This window comes from Oncorhynchus tshawytscha, unplaced genomic scaffold (assembly GCF_018296145.1).
Source record: "Oncorhynchus tshawytscha isolate Ot180627B unplaced genomic scaffold, Otsh_v2.0 Un_scaffold_1528_pilon_pilon, whole genome shotgun sequence".
Lineage (NCBI taxonomy): Eukaryota > Metazoa > Chordata > Actinopteri > Salmoniformes > Salmonidae > Oncorhynchus > Oncorhynchus tshawytscha.
Window position 1 is genome coordinate 1,377,814 of NW_024609832.1, and position 22,565 is coordinate 1,400,378.

At 41.7% G+C, this 22,565-nt stretch overlaps 3 protein-coding genes across 5 annotated transcripts in view; 2 read left to right on the forward strand and 1 right to left on the reverse strand.

The window, feature by feature from the left end:
- Positions 1-6,770: 6,770 nt before the first annotated feature.
- LOC112229583 (NADH dehydrogenase [ubiquinone] iron-sulfur protein 6, mitochondrial) lies at positions 6,771-8,592 on the reverse strand. The gene is made up of 4 exons (XM_024395512.2): positions 8,225-8,592; positions 7,758-7,811; positions 7,086-7,208; positions 6,771-6,916 (listed from the first exon to the last, which is right to left on the reverse strand). Exons 1-4 carry the CDS (start codon positions 8,384-8,386, stop codon positions 6,848-6,850), a joined length of 408 nt encoding a protein of 135 aa, XP_024251280.1. The 5' UTR covers positions 8,387-8,592; the 3' UTR covers positions 6,771-6,847.
- Positions 8,593-8,640: 48 nt separating this feature from the next.
- On the forward strand, positions 8,641-9,701 carry LOC112229584 (39S ribosomal protein L36, mitochondrial). 2 transcript variants are annotated; one of them, XM_024395513.2, is made up of 2 exons: positions 8,641-8,783; positions 9,197-9,701. In XM_024395513.2, the coding sequence occupies exon 2, from the start codon at positions 9,215-9,217 to the stop codon at positions 9,590-9,592; it is 378 nt and encodes a 125-aa protein (XP_024251281.1). In that variant the 5' UTR covers positions 8,641-8,783; positions 9,197-9,214; the 3' UTR covers positions 9,593-9,701. The 2 variants fall into 2 exon arrangements, with proteins under 2 accessions (XP_024251281.1, XP_024251282.1); XM_024395514.2 differs by having other exon boundaries at positions 8,666-8,783; positions 9,201-9,701.
- Positions 9,702-14,748: 5,047 nt separating this feature from the next.
- The window catches only part of LOC112229585 (lysophosphatidylcholine acyltransferase 1-like), a 34,045-nt gene continuing 26,228 nt past the window's right edge, over positions 14,749-22,565 (forward strand). Inside the window, exons 1-2 of one of the 2 annotated variants that reach the window (XM_024395515.2) lie at positions 14,749-14,876; positions 14,977-15,098. In XM_024395515.2, the coding sequence (XP_024251283.2) occupies positions 14,750-14,876; positions 14,977-15,098 (249 nt within the window). In that variant the 5' untranslated portion in view covers position 14,749. Of the gene's footprint in view, positions 15,099-22,565 lie in introns of both variants that reach the window. The other variant, XM_042319498.1, reaches the window with a different exon arrangement.

Genomic DNA, 22,565 nt, shown 5'->3' on the forward strand with positions numbered 1-22,565 from the left:
TCTAAGGTCAGCTATGATTTTTATACCCTTAATAGTAAAGGTTAGGATTGAAGGATGATGAGCTGATCCTAGATCTGTGTCTATGGGCATTTTAGATCCAGAGTGACTTTAGAGAAGTGAAGGTTAGATAATTGGCTAAAGAGAGATCAGGGGTAGCTCCTTAGTAAGGCTGGAGGCTCAGTAATGTGACAGATCTTAGAGGTACAATCTTTTAATGGGGCAATTATACAGTGAGAATTGTTATTTTATGTTGAGGGAGAATACAGTGATTATAGTGTGTGTGTGTGTGTGTGTGTGTGTGTGTGTGTGTGTGTGTGTGTGTGTGTGTGTGTGTGTGTGTGTGTGTGTGTGTGTGTGTGTGTGTGTTTTCTCTTCCTGTAATAAGTGATCTGACAGCATGCACCCATCTTAGACAATGAACATAAGCTTAATTGCACATCGGACTAAAATAATTTTGAATCTGAAGAGTTTGATGACAGTTTTAAATTATAGCCACAGTTTCCTCACAGCATTGCATCTCTATATCTATTAGGTGGTCCGTATTTTAGAGGGATGAATAATTGAAAAAGCGCTGTTTTATTCAACACAATTCATATGCTCAGTTTCATCTGAAAATTTTGCTCAGAGCAATGCCCCAGCCAGCCAAGAGCCTGCAACCTATACACACACACACACACACACACACGCACACACACACACACACACACACACACACACACACACACACACACACACACACACACACACACACGCACGCACGCACACCTCTTAACCAACCAGTGTGTGTGTCTCACTAAAACCTCCACGCCTTTCAACCTCTCAACTCCCTAACCCTGACCGAACATCCTTTCTAACAATGGCCTCTTCTTCTCTCTTTCAATCACCCATCCCTGGTCTGACTATGAATGAGTCTTACCCTCTTACCATCGCATCAAACCTTCTCTTCCTGTGTCACCAGGACCAATTATATCAGCTTGGATGCTTTCCTTCCAACCTGAGCGCCATGGTGTGGAAAACGCTGTTCCAATGGCTGCCTGCATCGCCAGCCCGGGACAGGACAGGATAGCTCTAGCACTGCCTGTCTGTATCTGTAGCCCAGCCCTACTACACCCTGCCTAGGCCAATTTGGCATGCAGGTCTATGGAGAATATGGCTGCTGAAATATATATATCATCTTTTTCAAACATGTATTGTTCCGCGCGGCTGTTCCCTATCAGACTGGAGCTCCCCTGACATCTTCCAGGGGTGGCAGAGCGCAGCGTGGGGAGTGGGAGTGAGGAGGGGGTGGGGTGCGAGAGTATGTGTAAGGGGGGATTGGGAGTGGAAGGGTGGATGAATGCAGGATGAGTCCTATAAGGATCTCCCTGGTCCCTGTGAAGAGGGCCTATAGGAGAAAACTGAGGATGGATCAACATTTTAGATACTACACAAAACTAACTTAAATGACAGAGTGGAAAGAAGGAAGCTTGTACAGAATAAAAAATATTCCAAAACATGCATCGTTACTGCAAAACAAGTGGCAAAGAAATTAACTTTTTGTCCTTGTGATGATCGTCCTATGATCTCCTTGTGATGATCGTCCAATGATCTCCTTGTGATGATCGTCCTATGATCTCCTTGTGATGATCGTCCTATGATCTCTGTCATGATGTTGGCCTGGAGGTAGGTTTATGACAGTCATAAATACCTCTTCCCCCCTTTTCCTCTCTCTACCCTACTGATGTTATATTTGCAAACCCCTTTGGTTAACATAGAGATTCTGGGAACATCAGAAGGTGGGGGGAAATGAACTATATTCTGGTAATCCGACCAATTGAACATATGCGGGGACTTAATTAATATTATGTCAATTCGGTTGTCATCTGAGACATTCTCATCAATGATAAGATTACATAAACTCTACAGTGGAAAGTCTACACATCAGAGTTATCGGATTCACATGGAATTGTTGTTCAATTTAAATGTTTGAATTTGAAATTATTCGTGATGGGATGAAATGTGTTTATAGCTTCTAAAATGTGAGATTTGGGTTTTCATAAGATAGGGCTCTGCTCAATCAGTGGCCCGCCCCTGTGAAGGGACATGGGCTATAAAACTTTTCAAACACGCCCTCCTCTCCCTTCCTATATAAAGCCTTGACGACAATACAACCTCCTGTTCCGAGGATGTGAGGACGACGGTCTGATGTCAGAATGGTTCAGATAATAACTACAGAACGAAGCCAACATCAGCGTGAGCTTTGGTTGCAAATGGTATGAACTTTGAACTCTTATTCACTACAGAAGTGATACCTCCTAGCCGTTGAGTTAGCAACCGCAGCTGCAAATGCAGGTTAGGAAGGAACAGACAGAGTATCCCATCTACCACACAACGAGAAAATATAACGTATCTAATTTACCAGCAGAGTCATTCTTCAAAGGACAAAGGACTCGGTTGGGCAACACGGCCTTCCATCTACCACCAACCTACCGAAGCACAGCTCAAAGTAAATGTTTATTGCATTTTCCTTTTCCAAATGGCTGGTAATTTAGAATGCATAAGATACTGTATTTACGATAGCACAGCTTCGCCCTTTGTTCCTCAGTCTTCCCGCTCTTTCACTCAAACCCAGCCCCTTTTCTTTTGTGTAACCAGCTGTCATTTCTGTTCCGCCCGCTAGGGACGTTTTCCTTTATGACGTCATTTGTAATCAAGTTATGATTTAATTATGTGTATGTGTAATTCTGTGTGATTAGTTAGGTATTTAGTAAATAAATAATTCAACCCAATTTTGTATTGCTGGTTCAACTTGTTAGCCAGGGTTTGTGCAGATAACCAAGAATTTACAACTTTCAGATGAGACTGAATTAAGATGACGATTAATATTGACTGCTATTGATGTAAAATATTACTAGGTCTTTAAGAGTTTATTCGGAAGATAACAGCTCTATAAATATTATTTTGTGGTGCCCGACTCTCTAGTTAATTACATTTACGTGATTAGCTCAATCAGGTAATATTAATTACGGAGAAATTATTTTATAGAATAGCATGTCATATCACTAATCCGGCATAGCCAAAGACACGACATCTCTTTTTGTGATGATCGTCCTATGATCTCCTTGTGACGATCGTCCTATGATCTCTTTGCGATGATCGTCCTATGATCTCCTTGTGATGATCGCCTATGATCTCCTTGTGATGATCGTCCTATGATCTCCTTGTGATGATCGTCCTATGATCTCCTTGTGATGATCGCCTATGATCTCCTTGTGATGATCGTCCTATGATCTCCTTGTGATGATCGTCCTATGATCTCCTTGTGATGATCGTCCTATGATCTCATTGTGATGATCGCCCTATGATCCCTGTCACATTATCTAAAGACATGTCTTATATTAATAATCAGACATGGCAAAGGAGTAATGGTTTAGCGATGTCCTTTTGGTAAATTATTACCTGGCATTTCCTCATTGATTGTAGAGGGTTATCTGTTAATTATCTGGTCAGAGCATTGACAGGCAATGGGATGCATTCAAGAGCGCATGGTTTAATTAGTGTACAGTATTTTGGAAGTTTCTTATCCCCGGATGGACATACATGTTCATATCCCAGATTGTATTTATGCTAAAAGCATGGTTGCACCGTTATTGACATATGCGCTTAAGGTTATTTATGTGTGAAGCATCTGAAAAAGTTTAGATGTTAATTCATGCAGCTTAATGTTAATTGAACAGGCTTTGAAAGGGCTTCTTCCCATTTGTCAAATGCATGATGGGTATTGGTATTTCTGTTTGAGAGACAGACAGGGTAAGGATGGCATGCTGCTAGGTTAACAGACAATTAGTGAGCTTGGGTTTTCTTTTGAGTTTATTAGGCCTCTTTGTTCATCGTCCAGTTTGTTTTTGTAAATACTTGTACAGTCGCCAGCTATATTAATTCTTTATCTGCTAATAAAAAGCCTCACTTTTGGAAGAAACAACACATCATCCTCGTATGCCTCCACACTGTTCCAATCCGACTGCATGGTCAACCTCACAGTCATGAATACAAAGTGTTATGTTTGGGGCAAATCCAATACATTACAGAGTATCTCCATTAGTTTAAGCATAGTGGTGGCTGCATCATGTTATTGGTATGCTTGTAATTGTTAAGGACATGAGTTTTTCAGGATACAATCCTAGAGGAAAACCTGTCCCAGTCTGCTTTCCACAAGACGTGGGAGATTAATTCACCTTCCCTCAGGACAATAACCTAAAACACAAGGCCAAATCTACACTGGAGTTGATTACCAAGAAGACGGGGAAAGTTCCTGAGTGGCTGAGTTAGAGTTTAGACTTACAGTACCAGTCAAAAGTTTGGACACACCTACTTATTCAAGGGTTTTCTTTATTTTTACTATTCTAATAATAGTGAAGACATCGAAACTATGAAATAACACATATGGAAATATGTAGTAAGCAAAAAAGTGTTAAACAAATCAAAATCTATTTTGGATTTTGGATTCTTCAAAGTAGCCACCCTTTGCCTTGATGACAGCTTTGCACACTCTTGGCATTCTCTCAACCAGCTTCACCTGGAATACTTTTCCAACAGCCTTGAAGGTGTTCCCATATATTCTGAGCACTTGTTGTCTGCTTTTCCTTCCCTCTGAGGTCCAACTCATCCCAAACCATCTCAATTTGGTTGAGGTTGGGTGATTGTGGAGGCCAGGTGATCTGATGCAGCACTCCATCACTCTCCTTCTTGGTCAAATAGCCCTTACACAGCCTGGAGGTGTGTTTGGGGTCATTGTCCTGCTGAAAAATAAATGATAGTCAAACTAAGCGCAAACCAGATGGGATGGCGTATTGCTGCAGAGTGCTGTGGTATCCATGCTGGTTAAGTGTGCCTTAAAATCTAAATAAATCACTGAGTGTCACCAGCAAAACACCCCCACACCATCACTCCGCCATGCTTCACGGTGGGAATCACACATGCAGAGATCATCCGTTCACCTACTCTGCGTCTCACAAAGACACGGCAGTTGGAATCAAAAATCTCGAATTTGGACTCATCAGACCAAAGGACAGATTTCCACCGGTCTAATGTCCACTGCTTGTGTTTCTTGGACCAAGCCATTCTCTTGTTCTTATTCCAGTCCTTTAGTAGTAGTTTCTTTGCAGTAATTCGACCATGAGGGCCTGATTCATGCAGTCTCCTCTGATAAAGAGATGTGTCTAACTTGAACTCTGTGAAGCATTTATTTGGGCTGCAATCGGAGGCTGGTAACTCGAATGAACTTATCCTCTGCAGCAGAGGTAACCCTGGGTCTTCCTTTCCTGTGGCGGTCCTCATGAGAGACAGTTAACTCTAATGAACTTATCCTCTGCGGCAGAGGTAACCCTGGGTCTTCCTTTCCTGTGGTGGTCCTCATGAGAGCCAGTTTCATCATAGAGCTTGATGTTTTTTTGCAACTGCACTTGAAGAAACTGTCAAAGTTCTTGAAATGTTCTGTATTGACTGACCTTCTTGTCTTAAAAGTAATGATGGACTGTCATTTCTCTTTGCTTATTTTAGTTGCTCTTGCCATACCATGGACTTGGTATTTTACTAAATAGGGCTAACTTGTTACAACTCAACTGATTGGCTCAAACGTATTAAGGAAAGAAATTCCACAAATTAACTTTAACAAGGCACACATGTTAATGGAAATGCATTACAAGTGATTACCTCATGAAGCTGGTTGAGAGAATGTCAAGTGTGCAAAGCTGTCAAGGCAAAGGGTGGCTACTTTGAAGAATATCAAATATATTTTGATTTGTTTAACACTTTTTTGGTTACATGATTCCATGTGTGTTATTTCATAGTTTTAATATCTTCATGATTATTCTACAATGAAGAACATTGTTAAAATAAAAACCCTGGAATAAGTAGGTGTGTCCTAACTTTTGACTGGTACTGTAAATCTGCAGCAATACCTGACAGAGCTTGAAGAATTGTGAAAAGAATAATGGGTAAATGTTGCCCAATCCAGGTGCGGAAAGCTCTTAGAGACTCACAGCTGTAATCACTGTCAAAGGTGCTTCTAACATGTATTGACTCAGGGGGTTAAATATTTACCTAATCATGTTTAATTATGTTTATTTATTTTTTGACTAACGTTAGAATTATTCTTCCACTTTGACAGTGTATATTGTGTAGATCATTGACAAAAAATAAAGAACATTTTATATCAGTTGTCATCCCACTTTATAACACAACAAAATGTGTAAAAAGTCAAGGGGTGAGAGTGAATACTTTCTGATGGCACCGCACGTCTTAAGAAAAATGATTAAGATATCAGCACTGGAAGTGCCACTTGCACAGCATAACTATTTAATAAGCCATTGGGTTATAGTCACGTACACAATAAGTCTTTAATGCCTTGTCAAAACTAACCCATCACAGCTTCTACAGCAACCACAACACCCTGTCTGTCCTGTACCTTGTTGTTTCACTGAATCATTTACTATTGCATGAACACTTTTGACAAGACAGCCAATGCTGCCCTCTGGCAGTGAGACAGGGAACTGTAAGATCGAAAAGTTACCCGATTATTATTTTCTGCAGGGTCCAGAAACACAACTCATTGCAATCACTTGAGGAATAGATGCCACACATTTTGAACCAAGCCATCTAGAAATAATATTGTGGCATTTACTAGTCTCACATGGGAGCCTTGATTTGGGTCTGGGTGCCAAGACTAGGCATTTACCAACTGATGAAGCTTCCATAGGCATAGAGCACACATCATAGGAACTGATACAGACTGAGGAGAAAAGTAGATATAATTTATTAACCAGAATGACAGACTACAGAGAGAGAGAGAGAGGACTGAGAAAGCGTCTCAATGATGAGGGGTCTGCTTGAACTGCAGTCCACAGTAGCCACATGTGCCCACTTTAGTTTCTTTATCCTGGAGAAGACAGACAGAAAACAGACATTAGCACAATGGAACACCACATAAAATAGACCAAATCACCAAGTAGCGTGAAGCGCTTGTTATGTAGTCACAGCTTATGAGTTCTGACTTCGACACCAACTAGTGTACATTATAGGGACATGTGCACTACAGACGTCATTACCAGGTTGATGTAGACTTTTGGGTGGCCCAGTGCTCCTCCACCACCGTCACATGACACCACTCTGGCCTCTAAGCAACTGACTGGCTCTTCAGCGACCAGCTTGATGGCAAAGTTCTTGTTCACCTTGAAACACACAGCACAAACAGTACCGTCAGTAACTTACACTCTGTTTTGTAGTCCAAATTCCCTCTCAGTGGAATACTAAATACGCATTGTAAATCTATCAATGGCCACTTTGCCGAGCAATGTAAAGATGCTCTAGGCCTTACTTGAACAGGTAGTGGTATGAATCATAGGACTCAACTTCTACATTTCCCCCCCACCTTTATGTAACCAGGTAGGCCAGTTGAGAACAAGTTCTCATTTACAACTATGACCTGGCCAAGATAAAGCAAAGCAGTGCAACAAAAACACAACAGAGTTACACATAGGATAAACAAAAGTACAGTCAATAACACAATAGAAAAATCTATATACAGTGTGTGCAAATGGGAGTATGGAGGTAAGGCAATAAATAGGCGATTGTAGCAAAGTAATTACAATTTAGCAAATTAACACTGGAGTGATAGATGTGCAGATGATGATGCAAGTAGAAATACTGGTGTGCAAAAAAGTAAATAATATATTGAAGTCACATGGCAACTATGGCCTTTTCAGACAATGTCATTTTACCTCTTTCTGTCGGCCCACGAACCTGGCCCGCCTGGGATCATTTTCATCATACACCTGAAACAACATGCAGACACTGTAATAAATTCTACACATACAATACATGATCACAGTAAGGTTATCATCTCACAACCATCAATAAAATAGTTATGTAAACTCTGACACTCCACCTAGTTAACTAAAGTGTCATCTGCCTTTGCCCTTACTAGCTTTTATCGTGATAGAAGTGCCAATACTTACTGACCGTGAATAAACGCCTAACTACCCCACTAGTGGGTGAGCAGCTATCTAGCTGGTGACCACAATTCAAAGCTGGACCAACTGTCAAATCTTAATTGACAACCCCAACATCTGACACGTTTGCCAAACGTTAGCTAGTGGTGCTAGTATGTGTCGTTAGCTTGGTAGCTAGCGAGTAACTACATATTTTCGGGGTAACCAACACACACAACCTAACGTTTGAGCCTTACTTGTCCGGTGTGGGTAATTTGCTCTCCAGTGGTCGACGCTTGTAAACTGTAGCGCTGTAGAGAAACCGCCGAGGTCTTCAAAGGCGATACAAGCGCCTTAGCATTTCTACTGAAGGACAGAACCCGATGCACAACAGCAGCCATGTTTACAATGGACTCCATACGCAAGATGAGGGACCTTCTCCGACCTCCAAAGACGAACGCCTGGTCCTAGTGCTGTGAATTTCATAAAATATTCACGAATCGTTTGCAACCAACAGTAACATAATTGTTGTATTAAGGAATGGATTCTTGTAAATACTTTGTAGTTAATCAATTCTGCAACGCGTTACAGTTTAAATGAAAGCGAGAAAGTGTATTTAGTGGGCACAGATTCTCCCTATTGGTGTTCTACGACCCAGCGCACGCGCTGTGACTTTTCTCAAAGTCATTTACGTCACAGTCAGGAAGCAGCGATATCTCCGTGCGAGAGTAATCCTTCTTCCGCAGTGTTGCTTTGATTGACCGGTGCATTTTCTGGAGTTTATTCCCAGCTCTAACCCGTTCTTATAACTGAAAGGTTGGTGCATATTATGTTACATTCATAAATGTATTTTGATCAAGTACTGGTACAGCCTAAATGAGCAGTAGAAAGATGATCTCGTCTGGCCTTCAGAATCCACCATGCTGCATGAATCATGCACTGTATAGCCTGATAGAATCTGCAAAAAAATTATATATAACATATCCAGGATAAGCAAAGCATAATAGACACTGCATATTGTATTTCTATCTGCATTGTTTTGATTGCCTCTACTCCTTCAATACCACTAGTAGCTGAAAGGACTGGATGGATTTCCACCATATTGCTTGTTCTGTCAGATCAGTTGCTTTGTTCTTTCCATTCCTTCATTATCACTGAACTATTGCGATAAGTCCTAAAAAAATATCTGTGTGTGTGTGTGTGTGTGTGTTTATGTTCTCTCTCTCCAGGCAGGTATTGGTGACAGCATGGCTCCACTCCTGTTGAACCACCTCGTCAGCTCCCTAACCCGCCATCTGACCCAGATCACCCTCAGCCAATCCTACCCTATCACCACCACCATCATCTCCCGATGCCTTTCCTCCCTTACCTCCTACCCAGTCAGAGTGCTCCTGACGCCAAGTAGACCCATCCAGCCCTTGGCCTTCTCCCCTGGATCTTCTTCCCAGGGCCGGGTCGCCCTCCAGGGCCAGTGTCAGCACCTGGCCTGCCTCCAGCCCGCTGTAGGGATGAAAACCAAGAGTGCTCTGAAACGCCGCTGTAAAGACTGCTTCTTTGTGGTGCGGCGGGGATGTCTGTTTGTGTTCTGTAAGGCTCATCCCAGACACAAGCAAAGGCAGGGATGAGGTGGTGAAGAGGAGCAGGGGTTATGATAATGATTTGTGTATGGCCCTGTGAATTGTTTGTTACTTGTATTGTATTGCCACATTAAAGTGTTTGACTGATTGACAGATACACCTTTTCCTATCTCTCTCTCACCACCACCTCCCCGTCTTCTCTCTCTCACCACCACCTCCCCGTCTTCTCTCTCTCACCACCACCTCCCCGTCTTCTCTCTTTCTCAACAAGTCCTCTTCTGCCCTTCTGTTATACCTTTGAAAACTACACAGTAGAGAAGAAACTATTCTGATACATGTACACCTGGCAGCCTAAATGCACTATTACCTCAATGGAGAACATTTTGCTACTACGAGAGCTAGCTACTCTGCTAATAGTCGCTAAGAGCTAATGCACCCATTCATTATTTAGGGACTAAATTATGCTGATCTAATAGAGAGCCATTTGGTCTCCTGAACCTCATTTATGTGATATGAGGAATCTGGAGTAGTTCTCTATTTGCCTTGTTCCAATCCTCATCCATAGCTAGGAGACAATGTGAGGGTAGCAATAGGCTAGTGGTGTATTCATTACACTGTTTCTGTTACAAAACATTTCTTAATTGGAACGAAATGGGAATGGACCTACCAGAATTTGTCCAATAGAAACTTGTTTAACTCTGTTTGCTTCCGTTTGGTTCTTAAACGGCTTCCATAATTAATAAACCCCAGTAAATGCATTTTTATGTCCACTGTTCAAGTGCTGTCCATCACCACACTATGGCGCCAAAACGTCAGCTCACAGAACCCTAGAAAATCATGCCATAAATATCTTCAAACAATATGCATCAAGGACACACACTTTCCTCTGCCTTATTCTCCAAGATTATGCCCTTTCAATAAGGATCGAAAGGTTCTATAGAGCTTAATAATTAGGAGAACAATTAACGCTACCAAGTTTTTGGTTGCCATGGAGGTCATTAGAAAGATCAAATATCCAGGGTCTAATTTGCCTATTGCTTTCCTCTGTACCAATCATTTCTATTCCTGGACTCAATGTAATTATTTAACTACTCACTGCTTTTTGTGAGCTGTATAAAAACCATGTGTATCCATGCTGACATGTCATTTAGATTCAAGCAATTATCCAACATATAGGCTACATTTGAAGTGGAATAAAGCTTCTCATTTTGACTGATTGCAGCAGTGAGACATTTAGCCACATCCTGTATTATGTATGCTAGGGATGGGCAACTGGTGGCCCCCATTTTGTAGGCCCGCACACCAATGAAATAAAATATATATATATATATTCCGTTTTCTTTTTTGGGGGGGGGGGTCTCAGTCGGGGTCTCAACTTACTGTTGAGAGTTAGAATAGTAGAATACACAAGGTGCAATTTTGAAATTTGGTTGTGCGTCAGCAGTACCTTGAATTGCAGTGGGCTAAATCGGGGTCACACAGAGTGATTCTTGGTAGTCTTAAACAAATCCACTTAGAAACAAAGTGTACACCTCACACACATGGTTATGAGCTTAGAAAAAGAAGACACCTGTACCATGTCAGATATTGAAATGAATGTCAGATATAGAGTTGAAATGTATTCAATTGTGAGTTTGGATCACAATATTACACTTTATATACTTCACAGAAGACTGAAATATAACAAAACTATTTGACACAGAAACACTGAATTGGTCAGGTTTTTAAAAATGGAAAATATATGAATAACATTCCACCCATGAGGCCAAAGAGGCTTTTGGTCAATGACTGCAGGAAAGGTCTAATTAACCTTGCCCATGTTTTTTTCTAGCGGCCATGGTTGCTTTACCGCCCGGGGCCCATTGATTATCATATTAAAAATGGCAAACATTTAGCTGTAAAACTGCAAAAGAAAATATGCGCCCCGTGGCAAAATGAAATTGAATGAGTTAGAAAATTGCAAAATCACCCCTCCACCCCATGGTGAAAAAAACAATGTGTAGAATAGCAGGAAATTAACTTTAAAACTTAAATGTTTTGTTTTAGCTTTCACTAGGGGGGCCACTAAAATGGGGTGTGGGGGGCACCCGGGCACATCCCCGATCTATGCAAACCAGATAGTCATGCCCTTGTTACAGTTAGTGCTAGCTAGAGTCTGATGTTTGGTGAATAAAAAATATATGCTGAGGTTATCAATAAGCCTTGTCATAAGTTGTATTTCCATTTCCTTACAGTTTGAAGAGGGAGGTATTAGATCTTAATTTACAAAATGTTTTTCCAATTATGAATCCAGGATTACATTTTTTGTGCAGAGCATTCTCTGTAGGACAAAGACACACAGTAACATTATGAAATGCACAGTATTGACAGCCACCAATGTGCAATCACCTGAGCTCTGGAAACCGGATTGTCTACTTTGAGATATTTTTCAATAAACAAAAATCTTGGCAACTGCAATAGCCACCTAACCATCTCTTTCAGTACTGTGTGACTCGAAGTGGAGTAATCTGGTGGGTTGGTTCTTCTATCCTTGTGGGGACCTACATTCCTCACAGGGACAGTAAAACAACATTTCCCACATCCCCATGAGGACAAAGGCTATTTTAAGCTTAGGGGTTAGGGTTAGGGTTACAATTAGGGTTAAGGGTAGGGTTTGAGTAAGAGGTTAGTGTTAGGTTTAGGATTTAGATTTAGGTTGTGGGGTTAGGGAAAGGGTTAGGGAAAATAGGAATTTGAATGGAAATTCATTTTATGTCCCCATGAGGAAAGAAGAACATAACGTGGGTGTGTGTGGGTGTGTGTGGGTGAAGTGTATGGGTTTCCAAGCCTGGCAGTCAGTAGTATAAATCATATTGACCTCGTGGTTGACTTTATGGACTGGCATGTACGTAAATCAAGCTTCTGGTCACAGTCACATAGGAACCACCTTGTCAGTGTGTGATTCATTATTTGAATTTACTGGGAATTATTCTTTAACTGTTGACCCTGCTGTTGTTTCTCTGGCAGGGCCTCTCCTGTCCTGATAGAGAGAGAACTTTCAATGAAAATCATCCCAAATGATTATGACATCCATACTGAATGAACAATAATAATACATTCTCACAGCGCTGACATCAGCAAACCACTTGCCCACACGATCTCATACAAGCTGTCTGCCATCTGCCCGGTACAGTTGAAACAGGGATTCATCCGTGAAGAGCACACTTCTCCAGCGTGCCAGTGGCCATCGAAGGTGAGCATTTGCGCAGACGAGCACGCAGATAAGCTTGCCTGAGACGGTTTCTGACAGTTTGTGCAGAAATTCTTCGGGTTATGCAAACCCAGAGTTTCATCAGCTGTCCAGGTGGCTGGTCTAGTAGTCACGATCCCGCAGCTGAAGAATGCCAGATGTGGAGGTCCTGGGCTGGCGTGTTTGCATGTTGTCTGCGGTTGTGAGGCCGATTGGATATACGGCCAAATTCTCTAAAACAATGTTGGAGGCAGCTTATGGTAGAGAACATTCAATTATCTGGCACCTGCTCTGGTGTACATTCCTGCAGTCATCATGCCTACTGCACACTCCCTCAAATCTTGGCATTGTTGTGTGACAAAACTGCACATTATAGAATGGTGTTTTATTGTCCCCAGCAGCAGGTGAACCTGTTGAATGATCATGCTGTTTAATCAACTTCTGGATATAACACGCCTGTCAGGTGGATGACTATCTTGGCAAAGGATAAATTCTCACAACAGTGATGTAAACAAATGTGTGCACAACATTTGAGAGAACTAAGCTTTTTGTGCATATGGAACGTTTCTGGGATCTTTTATCCCAGCTCATGAAACATGAGACCAACACTTTATATGTTGCATTTATATTTTTATTCAGTGTAATTTGAGTGTACTTTTACTATGTTACGTCTAGTCTATGAGACCAGGCTAAAACAAGAGAGACCCAAAGACTTCAAACTGAGAAACATGGTCTCAGAGCATTTCATATTATTTTGTCTGTGTTTGTTAAGTATTCATTTGTGGCTGTCCATCATCTATTCCCTATGATATATTATGAATTTCAATTCATACAATATGTTACAGATTTACAAAAGGTACAATATGTTACTATTTTGCAAAACGTATGGTGTGTTAGGATTACAATTTGTTGTGGCTAATTGTATGCTATGTAATTGCAAAGTAGCTAAAAAGCTCAAGTTGTCCGTGATGAGATTCGAACACGCAAACTTTGCTTTGCTAGATGTTTCCGTTATACGCTCACCCCTCCGACCAACCACCCTCCTATCATTTTTCAAGTAACCTTCTATCTTATGTAACCATACCTAACATAACATATTATGCTAATTTGAGTGTCCCAGATTTATGTTTACTATGTTACGTCTAGTCAATGAGACTAATCTGCACTGAGTAACACATTTATTGGTGGATCAGGTGAGAGAGGAAGCACTACAACTTCACACACATATTCGTACACACACACTCAAAGGTATCTGGCACTTCTCAAAGACACATATCAGTTATCGATGTGTGTGTGCCTGTGTATGTGTGTGTGCCTGTGTGCTGAATTTGTGGCACCACTGTACAAGAAAAGTGTTAAAAGGAACCTACACCTTCCAAAGTGATCTCAGAAAAAGGGACTCCTTAATACGCGTGCGCAGTCCCTGCATGCTCAAATTAGCCATCCTCCCTTCACCGCCCCACATCTATCTCCCTACCAGTGTGTTGTGAACAACAATAGTGGAATCGGCGGTTTGCCTTCAGAATAAAAGTCCCAATTGAAACATGTAAGCGGTTAAAATACTGGAATCATGCCACAATTGGACAAGACCAAGGATGGGCAACTTTGATGGGGGTGGGTGCCACAAAAAAAGGGAACCCCCCCCCACACACACACACATATTAGTGTCACAACTGTTATTGTGGGACTTTGTGGGAAATCACCATTCATATATTGTAACGTACAGCCCCACCTATGCTCTTCACAGATGTGTTCTGAGTGTCACTGAGTAGGCTGATAGCCCATTTCATGGACCCAAGAGCCATAGGTAAGACTATACATTGCAATATAAGTATGCCTCCAATGCAATTCTGATGTCTAATACATCACAGTGCGATTTCAACTGATTTTTTACTTTTGTCAAATTAACTAATTATTGTCTTCAGTTGATCCAATATAGCAACATCCCAAACCTGTTTAGCATCTAGTCCAACTATATGGGGAACATGGAGAACTTTTATTTAAGGCAAACAACCGATTCCAGTATTGTTGCTCACCACACATACGTCATCTCCCTCACAGACGAGAACGAATTGATGGTCCTCGAGCCGACAGATCAGCACGGTGTAGCTAGCCTACATAGTCGATTTCAAAGAAGCATTGCCTGTTTATTGTGGAAGAGAACCTGTTGCTAACTGATAACTGTTTGTTTATTTGTTTTCAGTTATGAAGTTGCCAAATAAGCAGCATCATTCCTCGGAGAATGAAGATGGGTCGGACTTGCCTCCCCCGTTCAGAAATCCTTTCGTTCACGAGTTACGATTCACTCCCATGGAGAAAATCAGGGTAAGCAACCGTTCAACTTTTCATGACATCGTATCTAATGAACATTCAAATTATGTGTTGATGTTTTATTTCGCCTGTTAGCTAGACAGTTAACATTACTATGTTCTACAGTAGGTACTAGCAGGCTAGCTACTAGTAGATACTTGATTTTTCTCCGCCCACCAAGTTTTCCGTGCCTTTTAAGCTTGTTGTTGCATGTTGCTAGAATAATTGGTATATCTCGACCATAAGCTACATTTTAGGGATTCAAATCTAAACATATGCTGTAATTTTACGGTGATTTGATCAAATAAAGAAGAGTTTATTTACAAAATACCAGAGCCAACGTTTTGTAGCTGTTGAATTGGTGATATTGATTTTCATCATTTGCATGTCAAACGTTGGCATTGGATTTCCACGTCCAATAATAGCAGTCAACTGTAAAACTGTTGTCCTAAATGACTGGACAGCGTTCACTGTTAAAGGGAGGGTTGCCTACTGTGGCTTTTGAATAGATCTGGGTCACACACACATTCTTTCTCTATCTCGTTGATTGACAGGAAATAACGTTAATAAACAGAAGTATTTCGCTGCATTTGCATAACACCTGCTAAACTGTATGCCTCAAAACAATTTGATTACACACACATTCTTATATCCTCATGGAGTTCTACTTTTTGTTTTTTATATTCAAAATCCTATTTCCCCTAACCTTAATCTCTACACCTAACCCTAAACCTTAAGTTTAAAATGGCCTTTGGCCTCATTGGATAGAAGAACAAGACCACACACACACAGTTGTCCCCATGCTCTCTGTTTAGCCTTCTAAACACAGCCATGGGGCTTGGACATGCAGTTGTCACTATGAGACCATGCTGCAAAGGACAGAATGGCTGTAGCATATGGCATCGTTCAGAAAATGATCTTCCTAATTTTCACCAAGTGTTCCATTTCCTGACCGTAACATTCTAACGAATGTGTGTAGCTAGTTAGCATTTTGAGGAGTGAGAGAAATGTAACTGACTTTCATTTCATTACAATAACATTAGAAAGTATACCAGGCGTTCTTCCTATAAGTGCAGGAAATGTGGTATGTCCCGTTCCTGTTTCCTTGGTCTCTCAGCTCTCACACAGCCCCAGGACTAGGGTGTGTCCCAGTCACTCTCTGCCATATACTGTACAGCAGGGCTCTCCCACCCTGTTCCTGGAGAGCTACCCTCCTGTAGTGTTACCAACGATACCAACGATACAATACCAGGCCAAGTAGGAAGTTTTAAATTGATACAATACCTGTTAGCGAAGGTGTCCACTAGAGATGACGTAAAGGAGCTTGCAGGGATTTGTAGTCTTACACAATGTCTACTTTGATGCTAAATAGCATGTTCCTATCAGAGTAAGTAGAGCCGACTATATTGATAAGTCGCCTTGTACGAGAGAGATTTCCATGGTTATTAAAACATCACGTCAGGGTAAGCCGACACGAAGCACAGCCTTTATTTGAAGTGTTCCTAAAATTCCCTATGGGAAAATGAAGGGTGGAAAAACGATTGGAACCATTTCCCCGCTTGACTGCTAGGTTTTATGGGTAATATGACACCTCCACTGTGGGGCTGTATTCACACTTCTACTCAATACAACATATATCAAATTTAACTTCACACTGTATAATAACACTGAATAGAATGGCTACTTTGCTCATAGTTGCAAAGGCCTACCTGTGACTTAGCTGGAGGAATAGGGAGGAATATGCATGCATAATGATCTGCATGTCATTGTGACAATTGGGAAAACTGCATAGAACCTTCTTTACTCTTCAGTTACCACACACTCCCTCACACATTCACTTTGTCTCCCTCTCATAAACACACACACCACTCCGTCGTCCACAAACCCATACACACCACTTTAAAAAACATTAAGCACCAAACAGAATGTAAGGAGCACCAGAAAGAGATTTTTGATAGTTTAGGCTTACATTAGACCTATATGAATCCTTACATTAGGCCTATATGAGTCCTTACATTAGGCCTATATGAGTCCTTACATTAGGCCTATATGAGTCCTTACATTAGGCCTATATGAGTCCTTACATTAGGCCTATATGAGTCCTTACATTAGGCCTATATGAGTCCTTACATTAGGCCTATATGAGCCCTTACATTAGGCCTATATGAGTCCTTACATTAGGCCTATATGAGCCCTTACATTAGGCCTATATGAGCCCTTACATTAGGCCTATATGAATCCTATATTTTAAAGCACATGAGTAGCAGAGCTTTCTTCCTCTGCCAATAACATTTTCCTAGACCTACTTTCAAGTTACTTGGTTGTTAGCTAGCTAGGTAATGCGACTGAACAACGTTGTTTATCAAACCAATAATTAGCGACCCGGGATTCGTTTAAAACGGCCTGCGACGTATCGAAAATCGAAATCACGCAGGAAGAAGAAAGGTAGCTCTGGTTATAGTCTCAAACGGTTAAAGAAACACGACTCCTATCTGTTTTCTTTGCTGTAAAACTGCAAGCATGCCTTTCACTGTACATTCTCACTCCAACCCCAGTTATAACTAACCTGATTCAGTTTATCAACCAGGTAATTATTAGAATCAAGTGCGCTAGATGAGAGTTGGAGTGAACCTACAGGACGGTAGCTCTCCAGGAACAGGGATGGAGAGCCCTTCTCAACAGTGTCCAGGAAACTTGCCTCCATTTTGGCACAGAACATTTTGTGCCAGCAGTGGGAGAGAAACACGGCGAACAAGTTTACTCCTGCAGCAGGAGGCTTGCTTTGCACACACACACACACACACACACACACACACACACACACGTATGCACACACACTTTACACATAATGTCGACACACACACTGCAGACAGAGACAAGGGGAAGAACGTAACTCGATAAAGGAGCAGAAAGGACAGAGACTTTGGAACAGCATTTAGCTTCTGAATCTGGTGCTAATTATTCCAGTCTCTGGATCTAGGCCAAGCCTCTGGAAATGAGTGTGTCTTTTCTATTGTAACACGAGCACGTTGGCCTTTTAAATTGTATTTCTTAGAAGACTGTCACAGTGTATCCAATTGCATTGCTGTTGCATGTCTGTCAAAGATTACATCTACATTATTGTTAAACTCAGATCAAAGTAATAGTTAGGCTAGTTGGACAGAAAAAGGTGGATGTTACTTGGGCTGAAGTACACCAATCAGAGTTGTTGAAGGTTGCTAGTTGAGTTAGACCCATACTACAGTTCACTATCTCAGTCTTGTTCTCACTAGTCTACTACCTGTGCTTACTGTGAAGTTGTCCAGGTGTGTTTTTCCATTCTATGTACACACACACACACACACACACACTGGTTCATTTAAGAGCTGCCTTTCTCTCTCTGCCTGAAGATAAACACTAGTTCCCTTCACTCAGCTGGCAACAGTCATATAACTGGGTAACACGTTTTAGTGTGTGTGTGTGTGTGTGTGTGTCACACCAACACATGTAAGTACATTCCTCCCTCAGGCCTCTCTCTCTCCCAGACGGCCTATTTTTGAAGAAGAGGAGTTTGCAAAACAACAAAACACCCCAAATGAATTAACTTCACAATGAACTAACAAAACGTCCCTAATAAAGAAGTCACTCACTGACTGAATCTCTATTGTAGTGTCTCTGTCTGCCATTTAGCCTATGGATAAGGTCTGCATTCTTTGAGGGGCCTGTGTGTGTGTGTTGACATTAGTTAGGTTCAGTTAGCCCTCGCAGAGCTGAAGTCCTTCTGGTTTGCGTTTCTTCCTGGCGGCACTTATGATGCAACTAAATAATAACATCAGCTTCTGCTAATAAGCACTTCAAGCTGTTGGTTCATTAGACTGACAGACACGCCCAGAGGGGGATCTGGGACTATCCCCCACAGACCGGAAGGAGGGAGATGGGTGGGAGAGAGGCAGAGGATGGAAAGGTCATACTATCAGTGACAGTACAGGGATAGAAAAAAGAGAGGGAGTGCAGGGGATGGAGGAAAAAGAAGGGATTGGGGCTTGGGGCTATCGGTGACATAGACCGGAAGGAAGAAAGAGGGGGGATGTGGAATAGGTAGAAAGAGAGGGATATTTTGTTATATTTGACAACCACGAAGGTCAACAAACCAAGATTCCAAAGACTATTGTGATGTGTGTGTGTGTGTGTGTGAGACCCTAGCAGCAGCAGATGGGTGGATTGGTTCTGAAGGACAGATGGGGAGTTAAGGCGTCTGGGTTCAATTGGCCCCAAGTAGAACTCCTAGTACTGTTTGATTCACTATCCAGTATACACTTCCTCAAATCAACGATTTTATTGAGTTACAGGAAATCAGTTAATTTGTATAAATTCATTAGTCCCTGATCTATGGATTTCACATGACTGGGAATACAGATATGCACCTGTGGATCAGAACCAGTCAGTATCTGGCTTGACCACCATTTGCAGCCCAACACGTCACCTTTGCAAAGAGTTGATCAGGTTGTTGATTTTGACTTGTGGAATGTTTTCCCCACTCCTCTTCAATGGCTGTGTGAAGTTGCTGGATATTGGCGGGAACTGGAACACGCTGTCATACACGTCGTGTTTGTTGACATTTAGTTAGTGTTAGTTAGCCCAGGGAGCTGAAGTCCTTGGGGTTTGCATTTCTCCCTGGCGGCACTGATGATGCAACTAAATAATAGCAGCTTCTGTTAATAAGAGCATCCCAAACATGCTCCATGGGTGACATGTTGGGTTAGTATGCAGCCATGGAAGAACTGTGACATTTTCAGCTTCCATGAATTGTGTACAGATCCGTGCGACACAGGGCCGTGCATTATCATGCTGAAACATGAGGTGATGGATGAATGGCACGGCAATGGTTCTCAGGATCATGCCACTATCTCTTTGCATTCAAATTGCCATCGATAAAATGCAACTGTGTTTGTCTGTAGATTTATTCCTGCCTGTATCATAACCCCAACGCCACCATGAGGCACTCTGTTCACAACGTTCACATCAGTAAACCTCTTGCCCACACAACGCCTTACACGCTATAACTGCCCAGTACAGTTGAAACCGGGATTCATTAATGAAGAGCACACTTCTCCAGCGTGCCAGTGGCCATCGACGGTGAGAATTTGCTCACTGAAGTCGTTTTGGACGCCGAACTGCAATCAGGTAAAGACCCTGGTGAGGACGACGAGCATGCAGATTAGCGTCCCTGAGACCGTTTCTGACGGTTTGTGCAGAAATTCTTTGGTTTCCAGGTAGCTGGTCTCAGACGATCCTGCAGGTGAAGAAGCCAGATTTGGAGGTCCTCAGCTGGTGTGGTTACGGGTGGTCTGCGATTGTGAGGCCGGTTGGACGTACTGTGAAATTCTCTAAAATGATGTTGCAGGTGGCTTATGGTAGAGAAATTAATATTAAATTCTCTGCCAACAGCTCTGATATTCCTGCAGTTAGCATGCCAATTGCACGCTCCCTTAACTTGAGACGTCTGTGGCATTGTGTTATGACTGCAAATTTTAAAGTGTCCTTTTATTGTCCCCTGCACAAGGTGCAGCAGTGTAAGGATCAAGCTTCTTGATATGCCCCACCTGTCAGGTGGATAGATTATCTTGGCAAAGGAGAAATGCTCACTAACAGGGATGTAAACAAATGTGTGCACAAAAGTTTGTGTGTATGAAACATTTCTGGGATCTTTTATTCCAGCTCATGAGACATGGGACCAACACTTGTTGCATTTCTACATGTTGCATTTATATTTTTGTTCAGTGTAAGGTAACTCACAATCTGTCATTAAGTTGGCTGTTTTTGTGGAGGAGATCTTAGTTGTGCAGTTGTACATCTAACTAAGATGTTTGGTGCAGTATTTCACAAGTATATAAAAAAAAAAATGCATGAAAATGAGTCGTCAACCATTTTAATTGAGGAATCCCTACTGTTGACCAATCACGGACGAAGGGGCATAGACTTCGGCAACTGAACTTCGGCTTACCTCGAGAAAACTGTCGTGCACAAAGTCGTGCACAAAGTTGTCGTGCACAAAGTTCACAAATAATCTTGCAGTAAACCAGAAAAATCGTCAGAAAGTGCTGTCATGATATATTCATGAGGACACTTTTAGAGGGCAGAGACCCACCCCTACGTGTGCACCAGGGTTTCCGTTTGACCGGCAGCATTTTAATTTACCGGACATTTGAGAAATGTACCGGACTAATATATGTTTGTTTGCCTACCTAACCTGATTATGGCGTCCACCCATGGTGCTCACAATGACAAATCATATTTAGGTTATGGTAATGAATCTTAAAAGATCACTAGCATATGCTAAATCACTAGCCTATGCATTGGCGGAGCGTGAGATTCAAGATTGGGGAAGCACATTTTATCCATAAAAATTCACCTTTATAATAAAACATTCCATGCATCATCGCATGTGCAGACTTACAGTATAGTATGTAAGAGGGCCTACTATGTGGAATGTGACGTAGATTTGGATAGTCATAATATAACTCAATCACTGTTCACAAAAAATACTGTTCAATGCATGTAGTGTAGAGGCCTGGGCTATAGGCCCTATCAGATACATTTCTTTCTTTGCTTGGGGAAAAACACATTTCATGCAATTCTGCCACACTTTTCTATGACTGGAGACATTAGCAGAATTATTATTTTTTAATATGACAAATTACAGGATAGCCTACTCTGCTGAAACTGATAAACCGATCAATACAAATGACATTGGTCATATAATATGCCTATGAGAAGGGGGGAGAGAAATATGACTGGATGAGGTAGTTATTGTTGAAAAACTAACTTTTACGTGGCACTGACCCACAATGATAGAGTGAACGTGTGCAGTGTACACTCACTGGGTATATGGCCGATGCTCTCCCATGGTGCCAATAAGACAAATCTTTGACACTTCTCTGTTTTCTCAATGACATCCAAATCAGCATTGGGGAAAAAATGGTTTGTTCCACCTGAGCGAGTCTGACCACAAGTCAGAGGCCACTATGATGACACACCAAATGGGTTTGATGGATTGTGGGAAAAGAGCAGGAATAGGCTTTTGTAGGCTACATTCCAAGCGATTTCTTCAAATGGTACTACTGCCGTCGGCATCCAAAGATTATCCAATTTGAAAAAACGCGTGGAGGTAAGGATGACCGTTGTGGTGTAGTCCAGGTATTCCAAAACTAGGGTACACCAAATACAAATGTGATTCACATTTACAAAAATATATATATTTAAAAATAAAATAAAAATTCCCTCACATTTTCAAACAGCCCATTTATATTTTCCAATGGGGCTATACATTTGGGTGAGGTTATTTTCTCGCCTGAGTAGCCTTGTTTCACTGCCAAACCCCCCGAAGAGCACCGTTCTCAACGTCAACAGTGAAGAGGTGACTCCGGGATGCTGCTCTTCTAGGCAGAGTTCCTCTGTCCACTGTCTGTCCTTTTTGCCCATCTGAATCTTTTATTTTTATTG